Below are 12836 nucleotides of genomic sequence, written 5' to 3' on the forward strand. Positions count from 1 at the left end.
CTGTCTGATCAAAACAAAAGGACTCCGGCTCATTGTCAATATCTGAAGGGAAAAGTATAGTTTGGACAGAAAGTAAGAACTTCTGGCAAATGGCATGGGATAATGACACAAAAGGGAGACATTTATATAGGGTGCAAAACACAATAGAAGCTAAGAGGAGTAGTGTATTAAAGAGACAGGAGGAGGTTATTATCAGTCGAATACGAACAGGCCACTGCTTTTTAAATGGCACTCTTTTTAAGATAGGGAAACATCCGACTGGGTTGTGTGATGGATGTAATGCTATGGTTGAACATGTGCTTCTTAGTTGTAGGAAGTATGCAAGTCACAGGAGGGTGATGAGGGGTGAAATGAGTGGTGGAAGGGAACTTACGTTTGAACAAGTGGTTGATAAGTTAAGTCATGGTGAAGGGAAAGAGGTGGTTTTTCGTTTTTTGAGGAATGCTCATCAAGAGGATCTGAGGACTCAGGAGTGACGGAAGATTAAAAGCCAGGAGATGGCAGTAATGCAACAATTTTGGATGCAAGCTACCGTTAAACTTGAAAGAGGAAGAAGAAGAAATGGCTGCTGGAACAGCTGCGTCACTCTACTGTTTAATGTTTGTCGGTGTCTTCGCGTTTGTCTCTGCAGGTGAGATTTAACTTTTAGAAACTAGTGATGGGTAGATGAGGCCTCGTGAAGCGTTTCAGCACATTCCCCAAACTGTGTCGATACTGTGTCGACACAGTTTTGCTGTTTTGCTCCATACTGACACCTGCTGGACCTTAAATATCATTGCAGGCAACTTACTTGAGACTCACAACAGACACTGATTCAATGACCTAGTCATACTTATACACTGTAAGGTATTGTACTGTCCATGGAATCATTTTATATCTTTTATATTGCAAATATTGTAGACATCTTTAAAATATAGTGTGAAAGACATTAAGTGAAAATTAAAATGAAAGTATTGTGAATGTAATATAAATTTCTATTCAGAAAAATAAGTTTATCGAATGTTTTTGCATTCAGTCTATTGCGTTTTTTTTTTTTTTACACCATTTCTCCAGCTTTGGAAAACTCACAGGAACAGATGAAGCTGGGGTACACAAAAACTGTAAAGCCAGGTGGAAAAGGTTCTGATAAGAGGTCTTCCTATTCCCCCGGTACGTTAAAGGATCCTCTGATCGTGGAATGTTTCTCTCCACAATACTAAGGGGTTGGCAGTCCTTTATAATAAAATTCAGGACTGCCTGGTCCAGAGCAGTCTTCTTAGATGCTTGATTTCAAAATAATAAAACGCATATTAATAAAAGAAATGACGATAAAGCAGTTCAGTGTCAATATAGGCCAACCTGTGTTCATTCTCAGTGTGTTTGTCTCCTCATTTTCATATTTGGCTCTGTAATGCCTGAACACTGAGGAGGTGCTTTTGTTTGTGTAAGAAAGCTCCGCAGAACAGATGCAACATTTAACCTGCATCAAATGAAATAAATAATTTACACTTCAAGTCACATTGCTGTTTTCCTGTTCTGATAGATTACACTGAAACAAAGACAAACTATTATATTATATTATTTGCAGTTAAAAGATCAAAGTGATCCCACACAGCAGAAACATTTCTTTTTATTTCAGGGTCCATTTTGTTATAGAGAGATGTTTTTTGGGTTTTTTTTATCTTTGCGAGAGTAATTTTGTGGGGGTTTTTGGTGGCGACTCATTCCATTGTTAGATGCGGATGCGGTACCTTTTAAACACAGTTTGGTGCGTTGGCAATGAGCGAGACAGCAGCTGTATCGATCACGTGACTTTTTCTTAAAGCGACTTACGCACCGATACGGGCATCGCTGGGTGAGCTTGATACATGCGTCGGTGCGTCAGTGTTGCTGGACCCATCACTATTAGAAACCAAACTGTTATTTCCTCTGAGATGAAGAGGATTAAAAAGTATCGCCCTGTTTGTTTGTTTGGTTTACAGACGTAGTATAACCCCTATTTCTAATCGTGTAAAAACTGACACAGTCAACATCAAATTTACCAGAAATCTAGCTCAAACTTGAGAGGAAATTACATATGAAAAGAAATAATCTCCACATTATGTGGCACATTCAGTACAGTCCACTCAGCACATCTCGTATTTTTGTTTTTGCTTAACAGAAGCTTTCTGAAGCCAATCTTTTCTTCAACAGACCCTCATCATCAGCATGAGGAATATGTTTTTTTATATTATCCCGTAACTATTATGTGTCTATGTTGTCTAATGTTCTGTGATGAACACAAAAGCAGTGTTTTTGTGTGTATGTGTGTGTGTGGCTTCTCAATCTGATTGACTCCGGTAGAAGTGAACAGTTGTACTTTAACTTTTAACCTCTCTGCTCTGTGTTGTTTCCTCATTCAGACCAGAAAAACATCACAGCTGAGTCTGGACAGGACGTCACTCTGACATGTCGAGCTCCAAACAGCAAGATCGTAGCCATAGAGTGGAGCAAAGACCTTTGGAACCTCCTTTATTACCAAATTGGTCAGTTTGATCCAGACAACCAGAATCCAGCTTATAAGAACCGGGTGGATCTGAAAGACAGACAGATGAAGGATGGAGACGTGTCTTTGAATCTGAAGAATGTGACAATTAATGATACTGGAACATACAGATGTTATGTTGCATGGGGAGAATCAAACCAAGAGGCCTGGTTGAACCTCATCTGCACCATAAACCTCAGTGTTGTTCCTCCAGGTGAGTGAGTAGAGTTGAGTGTGTGTGTGATCAGAGGTGAAGCTGCTTCCTGGTTGTTGATGTTTGTTTCTAAAGATGTTGTTGATGAGACTTTGTAGAAAGCAGCTGGTCTGAGTGATGTGATCAGAGTGCAGTAGATAATGTCTGACAGCAGTTTGAAGAGGAAATGGATTCTGTTCTGTTCTTCACTCATCACCTACCTGACAGCTGACACCTCACACCTGTTTCTCACCTGCAGGTCAGCCAGGAGGACACACAGAGGATGGAGGGAATTAGAGGACATAATGGACTGTTTGCAAGTCTGTCTGTTTGTTGTTTTGGTGATCTGCAGGAAACATAAAGAACAATCAGATCAGAATTCAAACCAGCCTCTTGTGATTCATCTGTAAGTCAAGTACAAATAAGGCAGAGAGTAAGTCCTGAATAACAATAGTTACTACAGTGTTTTTATTACAGCAGCATCAGATGTTTTCTCTATGAAATGTTATGTAAGGTTTGTTGCTTTAACATTTATAAAGCTGCTCAGATACTGTTCATTTATTTTCTTTAGCTTTTCAATGAACTTCATTTTCTAACTGTTAATAAAGTTTTACTTGTATTAATATCTAATGTTTACTAATGTTTACTAATTCTGTCTTTTTTTTAATGTAATTTCTTTAATCTGATGTTTTCTGACATGTTGAACCAGTGACTGTGTTCAACACCACCCATTCGATATGTGAGCATTTTCAGGCTCATTTCCAGTGAGTTTAGGCTCAGGTGAAGAATAAAGATGCCTGACATGATGACCTCCGGCTCAGACCCTTATGTTGTGCTTGTGGCTTCATTAAGCGATGACCTCCAACACTCGATGATGTAGAAGTTTCTAGTTTGGCGTGACGCTCAGCACCTTTAAGTCCAGTATTCTTGACTCTGACAGAGTGACACCCACGCTTCACAAGACATTTCCACCACGTAGAGTTCAGCTGATCCAAGCTTAAATAGAATAGAATAATCCTTTAATTCTCCAACAAGGGGAAATTTGGTTGTAACAGCAGCCAGAAAGACACATATACTAGGCGTCACCGTCACTAACAGAATTAGTCATGTCATCATTCTTTCAGAAAGTAACTGAGCAGGGGCGGTTCTACAGGGGTGGTGTGTGCCACCCTAAAGTAATAGCTTGTCACCCTGTTTTGCATGTAACAGTGTTATTTATTAAAATAAGATAGCATTAATACTTTGAGCCTAGCTACAGTTAACATTGAATATAAATTATAATAATATAATTATCAAATACAAAACATGTCAAACATTTGTGCTGATTTTGTTTTAAAGATATTAATAAAAGTTTAAAGGTCAAAGGTCAACCATTAGTGTTAGTGATAACTGTTTTACATCAGTTTGTTTGACTGGGGGTGGGGGGGGAGTTTTACACCTGTGGTCCTCTGTCTTGTGGTGGAAAAACTGTTTTTTACACCGGCAAAAATAATTTGTGTGGCATCTTAGAAATAAATGATTCTTTTGGAACTTTTAGAACTCTTTTATTCTTAACAAATAATTCTAAAAGATTCTTCACACAAGAGAACGTCCTCATTTTTTGTAGTTTAGGGTTCAGTATTTATTTAGTTTTTTCTACTTTATTTGTTTATTGTAATGCAATCCTTAAACTACGAGAGTTGCAGACAGCGTTTGTGTTTTTGTAATTTTTTAATAAAGATTTTTTTTTTTTAAAGATACATAAGTCCACTCTAGAAACTGCAACCGCGCATCTCCGCGCATTACTGGGCAAGTCTACAAGGACATGGTCAAGATCATCCAACAAGAATTATCCTAACCTAACCTAATCTAATCCTGCTGGGAAAAAGAGAATTTGAGCTTTAGGTGGACAGTGGGACACAAAGTAGCTGAACTTAATCTGGACAAGATCAACATGAGTCAAACAGTAGGATTACCTACCTACATACCACCATGGATACTTCCTGATGCAGTCGTGGATTTCACACTATTGAACAAACAAAGAAGGATATGGGTTTTATCTCACATACACGTGCAGCAGAGGACAGGAAACAATAGAACATGTTTTATTGCATTGTCAACAATATGATGCTGAAAGAAGTCAGTTGATCAAAAAGCTTGGAAGTGAAAGTTATCAGGACATATTTTGGTTTTTAATGTGGACTCATTTGTTTGTGAGGAATTTTTATTTTTTTTGGCCATTTCGTTCCACACTCCACACCAGTGGGTGGCGGTAATGCTTTTATTTTAATTTTGCTGTTTGACAACCGCCAATAAGCGGGAGCTTATTGTCAGAGAGCGGGCATTTTGAATATGCTATGGCTCATGCTGCGGTTTACGTCTGCGTTTGTCTTCTGCTGTCTGCAGCTTCAGGTATCACAGAGTGTTTTCACACAAGCGGCGTTTACTGCGTTTAAATTGAACTTCGCTTCATTTACCTCCACGATTGGGTCGCTTGTGCAGATCGCACTCAGGTGCAGGTTTTAGCTGAATAACTTTCCGTGAATGAAGAATGAATGAAGGGTCCGAACACATGGACGCGATAAGCTTTTTCAATTAGTACCTACTCGGATCGACTAGTGTTTTCTTTGCTCCAACCACATACATCCTGATGTCTTCTGAAAACTGCAGTAGCATAGGCACACTTAAAATTTCTTAAGAAATGTTCACTGTCTAGTTTTCCTTTACAACCCAGTGTGCATGCTTGTCAACATTTAGCATAGACGGTGCGATCTTTGGCTCATTTTGAGCCGATTTTTCAGTCGTGCGACCGGTGATCGGCCCTAGTTTCGTGTCGTGCATCGTGTAGTGTACGTGGCGTAACGAGAAGCGATTAATACCTCACGACCAGCTCCCGATCAGTAATCGCTTGGTCATAAAAAAATCAAACCTGTTTGAAATCTTGTCTGCCGTGATGTCACCGCAGCGTCTCACACTGCGCACGCGCAAACCCAGTGAACAGACGGAGCAGCACGTGCAGTGCAGCGTGTGATCTGGACACAAGCGATGGAGGCACAACTTGTAGAACTTTGGAAAGCTCATCCGAGCCTTTTCGATGTGGCCTCACAAAATTATCACGACCACAGCAACCGTGAAAATAGTTGGATCTACATTGCTGCTCAATCACAGCTGCCTGGTCAATGTTTTTCATTAGCAATTTAGCAAAGTTGATGGTGGTGGTGTGTCTGTGTGAGTGAAAGACAGAGAGAGAAAGGGAGGGTTATAGTCTGTTCTAACTGATTTTATGGAGGCACAGTGTGAGCACTCAGGTCGCATCAGAGCATCGGGTCGTATAGTGTGAGACCTGCATCGTGACCTATGAACTTCTAACCCCTGCGATGCAATCGTACAGTTTGAGCAGGAGCTGAACTGAAAAAATCACACAGTGTCTGCCCAGCATAAGACACTAAATGTGGAGGCAGGAATAGACCTGCTGCTTGGTCTGTGGCCTTTCGTCAGACTCCGCTATCACAGTGTTGTTTTTTGTAGCCATTTACTCCTTGGCGGGTTCCAAATTTGCGGTTTCGATTTTCCTGTACGACACTCATCAAGTTCCTCTACTGACCAGCCAAACGCTGGCAGACGTCAGATTTTAAATTTGTCTTTAAACGTTAGCTTTGTCTCCCTTCCTGACATATTTAAGGTGGTATTAGCACAGTTACGACACTGTTACACGAGAACATTAACAGGTTTGAGGGGCTATTAAAACGCATAACCAGAGTAAATGAACTACAGGTGTGAACGCACCTGAAGAAGACAAGAATCGCAGCAATTTAGTAATATTATCCATATATTCATTTATTTATTATCCATATATTCATTTATTTATTATCCATATATTCATTTATTTATTATCCATATATTCATTTTCATTGATTTGGTATGAACACGTTCTGAGAATAAAGAGGAAAAAACAGTTGTATCGTTTGGAAAGTAAAGTAAACACATTTAATGCCGTGTAGCGCACAGTGTGGATGATTGTTCTTCTTTTAGTTTTTAATTAAATTAATAACCATAACCTACTGCTTCCATTTCTGAAGTTTAAGATTTTATTCAAATAAAAAAAAATCTTTAGAACATACAAATTTAATTCAATTCAATTTTATGTATATAGTGCAAAATCACAACAATAGTCAACTCAAATTGCTTTATATTGTAAGCTCAAGACCACACATTAATACAGCGAAACCTCAACAATTATATAACCCCCAATGAGCAAGCACTATGGCAACAGTAGGAAGCAAAAACTCCCTTTTAGTAGGAACTAACCTCCAGCTGAACCAGGGTCAGGGAGGTGGCCATCGTTCGTGACAGGTTGGGGCTGAGAAGAGGAAGATATAGGACCAAGGCACGCTGGAAGAGAGCCAGAGATTAATAATAACAAATAATTAAATGCAGAGAGGTCTATACTGAGTGAAGAGGAAGCACACTAAGATAGGAGTCGGTGTTACCTTACTATAACATTGTTAATAAAGGCTCATTGGGTTTTGAATTAAAGTTTAGCAAACAGTTATTTTACCGTTTTATAAATGATGAAATAATCATCTTTAATGAGGTTTTAAAGGTTGTATTAAACTTCATGTAAATTGTTATTTTATGAGTTAAACTACATTAGAAAATACAATGTATCACCTGATCAGAGCTGATAGTTATCTTCTGATAAGATCTGCACAGGTTTTCTGCTATTTGATCAAAGGTTTGTACATTAATATAAATGTGTGTTTGAATAAGATCTCATCAGTGAACATTTCACCACCTGCAGTGTTGCTGTTTACTACCTTCAAACTCAGCATTGTTTATGATCCAGTAAGAGTTATGTTTGTGATATAGACTGATGGTATAGACAGATTTACTGTGTGCTGTAGAGTTAAACAGTTACACTTTGACCTTTAACCTCTCTGCTCTGTGTTGTTTCCTCCTTCAGGGCAGAAAATCACAGCTGACTCAGGACAGGACGTCACTCTGACATGTCGAGTTCCAAACAACAACATCTTAACGGTAGAGTGGAGCAGAGCTGACCTGGAGCCAAAATATGTTTATGTGCACCGGGATGGGCGTTTTGATCCAGACAACCAGCATCCATCTTTTAAGAACCGGGTGGATCTGCAGGACAGACAGATGAAGGATGGAGACGTGTCTCTGATTCTGAAGGATGTGACGATTAATGACACTGGAACATACGAGTGTCGTGTCGTCCAGAAAGGGACAAGCAACAAGAACAGTGATCCTGTCTGCATTGTCACACTGAGTGTTGATCCTCCAGGTGAGTGAGTACAGTTCAATACCTGGCAGCCTGCATGGCTCTGCTCAGTTATACTAACTCACGTGACCACAGGACAGCTAAACACACCACGGGAGAGCAAAGTTCACATGACGTCTGAATTATGCTTTACCGTGAAATCTGTATTGTAACCTGGTATGCAACTCCCAAAAAGAAAAACAAAAGTCCCAGAATTCTGTTGTTTTCTTTTGCTTATGAAACATCAGGACACAGTAATGTGGTAATTAACACCTAATTAACAGGAGCAACGTCCTGAACTTAAGAGAGAAACAAGCTAAAGTATTGATCCAATCGATTCAATACCAATAACCAATGCTGTCTCAGCACAATCAACATTTAGATCAATCTGCCCACCACTGGTCAGGTTAATAATTTCTAGTGTGTGTAATGTATACAATGTAGAATAATAATACGTTTATTCATGTCCATTTATTTATTCAGTACCAAATATTCATGACCTGCTCCTACTTAAAGTTTGTGTCATCAAAGTACCCCTACCTGATTACTGTATGACAACCTTCTTAAATTTTAAAGAGTCATGTGATCCATAAAATGCCACGCCCCTTTTTTGTTTTAATGTGAGCATGCTCAGAGCCTGAAGCAGAAAGTCCTTCTTATCAGAGACATTTAACCGTCATCATCATACCTTTTTTTTCCAACTGGTGTCTGAAATGTATTTTTTATTCTAATTTAAAGAAAGCCTTTTTTTGTTTTTAAACTAATGCAGAGAAAGCCTGTCTTTGCAGAGCTTTGTTTTGTGCACCTACCTGACAGCTGACACCTCACACCTGTTTCTCACCTGCAGGTCAGCCAAGAGGACTTGGGAAAGATGGATGTGGTGGACTGGCAGCTGGTCTATCAGTTCCTGCTATGCTTCTTGTTGCTGCTGCAGTTGTTTTTTGATCCACAGAGAACATGAAGTGATCACAGCGTCAGGATTCAGCCTCTCAGTGAACTGCAGCATGTTTGAAATGTGAAAAGAAAACATAATCTGAGAATCGACAAATTAATAATCGCAAAAGTTGATTCTGTTCATCTGGACGTAGCGTTTTCAGTGGGAGAAACGTTTGGTCATCCAATCTTATAAACAGTACATTTGCATAATGACTGAAACCACCATGGTTTCAGTCATTATGGGGAAACCTGCAGTCAGCTGAGTGTGTTGACACTACTTCTGAAACAGTTTACATAATTTGTAGTTTTTTCTGCTCATTAAAGAATAAATATAGTCTTCATTTATAATAATAATGGATTGCATTCAAGGCCTCCATATCGCGCCATCGGCCCCTCTGGCCAACACCAGTAGGCGGTGTGTCTTGCCCAAGGACACAACGACCGAAAGTGCCCAAGCTAGGGCTTGAACCGGCAACCTTCCAATTACAAGACGAACTGCCAACTGTTGAGCCACGATCGCCCTGGTGACTGAATATACAGTGATGCTGAAAAGCTTCCTGCACCTGTGACCTTTAAGATGGAATGTTTAAGAGACATCATGAATTGATAAAGACACCTTAAAACTCAGTTGCTGCTCATTACCTTTCATGGTGTTCTGTTAATCTGCACTCTGTACTCTGAAAGAAATGATTTATTTTTGTACCAGAAATTAGATTTTTTCTTCATCCAGATGTTTGTTTGTTTTTTCAGTGGGAAGAATGTTTCATTACTCATCTAAGTGACTTGTTTATTCTCAGATCAGTCATTAAAATCTGCATGTTAATGATCATGAAGCGGACCTCCTGGCCAATTATTAGTCAGTGCCAGTTACAGTCATCATATAAATGTACAGCTTGTAAGGTTGTGGGGGTGTACTCTGGGGAGAGTAACTGAGTGTGAAAGGTTAGTGATGTGGTTCCAACTTTATTTTCCTGACTTTCAAGAGGAAACGACAGGCAGGTACAAATTGTGAGCTGTTTTGATTCGAAAGATTAGATTGCAGAGAGTTGTGCAAAGATTACCAGCGTCTGGGGAAATGAATTGCAGGTGAGCAAAGTGGTGGCTTGATGACAGAAACTATAGAGAAAATTATCATTGGTAAGTAGAAAGCATAAACATGAAGCAATGAGGCCTGGTTACCACCATGAGGTAGCTGACGAACTGGTCTTAAATACAGCCTTGCTGACTGTTGTTGATGGATATTAGGTTAGTAGGGCAAGGTGAGGAAGGAGGGTTCCGTCCAGAAGGCGGACAAAGTTGAACATAGAAAGCCTGTGGAGAAACACCAGACACTCACACAGATCCTTACAGTTTCATGGTCAACTCGAAAAACAGGACCTTATTCTCTGCCTTGGACCACATGACAATGTCTGGCTTGAGAGTAATTATCAAGACCTCTCTCTGGAAGGCCTGTTGTTTCCTGAGGTCTACCAACATCTGCCACTCTTTGAATGGTGTGAAAAGACTCATCCGTTTCAGAGGAGGTTGACTCGTGCTGCAAGGCTTCAAAAATCCTGCTTGCGTATGATTGGATGCTTCTGGCATGCAGTTTGGTATTACCTTACAGCTCTCCAGGATCTCAGTTAGATTTGTCAGCATTTGATCATGGCACCACCTGAAACAGGTCTGGAGTGTGGTGTCCTCCACATGTCTGCCTAGGTGATGTACCTTTTAACTCATTCACTGCCAGCCATTGGCAGTGAATGAGTTAAACCCATTGACTCATTCACTGCAATTGACGGCTATAGACGTCAATGGCAGTGAATGAGTTAATAGTAGAGATGGCACGATACCACTTTTTTATGTCCGATACCGATACCATAAATTTGGATATCTGCCAATACCGATATGAATCCGATATAGTGTTTTTTAATCAACAAAACTGTTTTTTAAATATCTTGCTGCATTTTGTATAAGTTCATACTCAAGTTTAAAACAACAACTACACTAAAGCTATTCTGTTATACCTGTATGCAAAAAAAATATTTCATAGTTCAGCAATACTGATCAATCTAATAAACTTAAACCTACACCATCCTCCCTATTCTGGTATTTTAAAGAGTACTTAGCGTAAATATTAAGCAACCTAACTAATAGGGTTCCAACTCCCAGCAACAACAAAAATAAATAAATAAAAAATAAGGAACCACCCCTCACGCGCCACCTCATGATGCTTAATCGCCGTAATCAACCTTAATTTGATGCAGTGTGAAAAATAATGAACAGAAATCAATTATGTTTCAAGAAATATTAAATAGATTCAACATCTTTCTTCAACAAAATTGCAGACTGCACAGATGGTACCTTTCCAAAGTAAAAAGTACTATAGCTTACTAGGGTATATATATTAGACTTAATAGTTACTATATACAGTAATTGACTTCTATTCATTTTACATCAAATTAAAACTTTGGGTGTCAGATAATTATTTATTAAAAGCTAGACATTTTAAATGAGAATAAGAAAGAAAAGTATGTCTTTGTGCCCCCTTTTCCCTGTTCATGCCCTATCGGCCCCCCTGGCTAAACTTTGCTAGATCCGCCCCTGCACAGTTACCAGCCGTCAGCTACGTAGAAAAAGATCCTGGTGTAGAAAGTAATATTAAATACATTCTAACAACAGCTTATCAAGCTTAAACGTGCTGCTGTTGTTTCTGGTTTCCTCTTTCTGGCGCAAAGTGGACCAAAAACAAACAAGAGAGACGGACTCGCGACAGAAAAGCCGATCAGCTGATCATTAAGCAGTTTCATGATTGAAGTAGCAGCAGGAGAGGCAGTCGCTCCATATATCGCTTGTTAAGCTTAACGCAGGAATGCTTTACAAACATTCAGAGATGGACTTACACACTTGCTTTACTTCTCTCGGGGATAACTTTGTCGGAGATGAAATGCGGGTTGCTAGCGAAGCTCCACATGCTATCCAGACCACCGACAGGTCCCGCATGCCACAGCCGCTCTATCACGTGATGCATACTGCTCCGACTGCTAACGTTCTGAGGCGAGTTACGGCGTGTTGCAAGTTTTGTGAGGTGCTTTCGTGATATTTAATGGATCGGATTACATTTTTTATTTTTCTCCGATATCCGATCCAGTAATTTAGGTCAGTATCGGACCGATACCGATACGTAATATCGGATCGGTCCATCTCTAGTTAATAGTATCATCCCATCTTGTCCAGGCTCCTGGGTTGCCCTGAGATATAACCTTTATCATGGAAGCAGTCCAGGTCCCGTCTGGTTATCCCATCCACCACCATAGCCTACTGCTTTCTCGTGGTGGTTTTAGACCAGAACGTTGGTCCTAAGCCCAGGGCAGTGGTTGTGACTGGTTTAAATGGCCCTAACAAGTCTTCATGCCGTAGATCGGAAATGGCATGACCTAACTCTTCCTGTGGCTTCCATTTATGACCTGTACAAATGGGAACTTTGGCACTCCCGATGAGCAGGTCTCCTGAATTCTTCAGTTCCAGCACCAGGTGGGCCTTTTCCTGCCTGTACCCTAAAGTGATGGATTTAAGAAGGAGCTGCAACAGCTTGGGGGCGATCGTGGCTCAAGAGTTGGGAGTTCGCCTTGTAATCAGAAGGTTGCCGGTTTGACCCCAGCTTGGACAGTCTCGGTCGTTGTGTCCTTGGGCAAGACACTTCTCCTACTGGTGGTGGTCAGAGGGTCCGGTGGCGCCAGTGTCCGGCAGCCTCGCCTCTGTCAGTGCGCCCCAGGGCAGCTGTGGCTACAATGTAGCTTGCCATCACAAGTGTGTGAAAAGGTGTGTGAATGGGTGGATGACTGGATATGTAAAGCTCTTTGGGCTAGCCCCCTGGCAAGTTGCTGTTTGGCTAGTCAGCCTGGGGAGACCAAAAGATACACAGCAACAGGAACATCAAAACAGCTAAGGGGACGATACACAGACAT

At 40.4% G+C, this 12836-nt stretch overlaps 2 protein-coding genes and 1 long non-coding RNA gene across 4 annotated transcripts; 2 read left to right on the forward strand and 1 right to left on the reverse strand.

Annotated features, from left to right (window-relative positions):
* The first annotated feature begins 525 nt into the window (after positions 1-525).
* On the forward strand, positions 526-3505 carry LOC143414232 (butyrophilin subfamily 2 member A2-like). 2 transcript variants are annotated; one of them, XM_076878177.1, is made up of 3 exons: positions 526-631; positions 2382-2717; positions 2956-3505. In XM_076878177.1, the coding sequence occupies exons 1-3, from the start codon at positions 562-564 to the stop codon at positions 2991-2993; spliced, it is 444 nt and encodes a 147-aa protein (XP_076734292.1). In that variant the 5' UTR covers positions 526-561; the 3' UTR covers positions 2994-3505. The 2 variants fall into 2 exon arrangements, with proteins under 2 accessions (XP_076734292.1, XP_076734290.1); XM_076878175.1 differs by lacking the exon at positions 526-631 and adding an exon at positions 1053-1149.
* LOC143414235 (uncharacterized) lies at positions 2985-7065 on the reverse strand. The gene is made up of 3 exons (XR_013094731.1): positions 6984-7065; positions 4656-4701; positions 2985-3042 (listed from the first exon to the last, which is right to left on the reverse strand). It is a non-coding gene; the product is annotated as an uncharacterized LOC143414235 (long non-coding RNA).
* Positions 5020-9927, forward strand: LOC101481270 (butyrophilin subfamily 1 member A1). Its single transcript, XM_076878172.1, has 3 exons — positions 5020-5087; positions 7639-7977; positions 8801-9927. Exons 1-3 carry the CDS (start codon positions 5033-5035, stop codon positions 8896-8898), a joined length of 492 nt encoding a protein of 163 aa, XP_076734287.1. The 5' UTR covers positions 5020-5032; the 3' UTR covers positions 8899-9927.
* The last annotated feature ends 2909 nt before the right edge of the window (positions 9928-12836 follow it).

Source organism: Maylandia zebra, linkage group LG3, assembly GCF_041146795.1.
Source record: "Maylandia zebra isolate NMK-2024a linkage group LG3, Mzebra_GT3a, whole genome shotgun sequence".
Lineage (NCBI taxonomy): Eukaryota > Metazoa > Chordata > Actinopteri > Cichliformes > Cichlidae > Maylandia > Maylandia zebra.

Coding starts and splice junctions, on each gene's coding strand:
- LOC101481270 (XM_076878172.1), top strand. CDS start 5,033: ATGGCTCATGCTGCGGTTTACGTCTGCGTTTGTCTTCTGCTGTCTGCA. Junction 5,088..7,638: donor TCTGCTGTCTGCAGCTTCAG/GTATCACAGAGT, acceptor TTCCTCCTTCAG/GGCAGAAAATCACAGCTGAC. Junction 7,978..8,800: donor ACTGAGTGTTGATCCTCCAG/GTGAGTGAGTAC, acceptor TCTCACCTGCAG/GTCAGCCAAGAGGACTTGGG.
- LOC143414232 (XM_076878175.1), top strand. CDS start 1,077: ATGAAGCTGGGGTACACAAAAACTGTAAAGCCAGGTGGAAAAGGTTCT. Junction 1,150..2,381: donor GAGGTCTTCCTATTCCCCCG/GTACGTTAAAGG, acceptor TTCCTCATTCAG/ACCAGAAAAACATCACAGCT. Junction 2,718..2,955: donor CCTCAGTGTTGTTCCTCCAG/GTGAGTGAGTAG, acceptor TCTCACCTGCAG/GTCAGCCAGGAGGACACACA.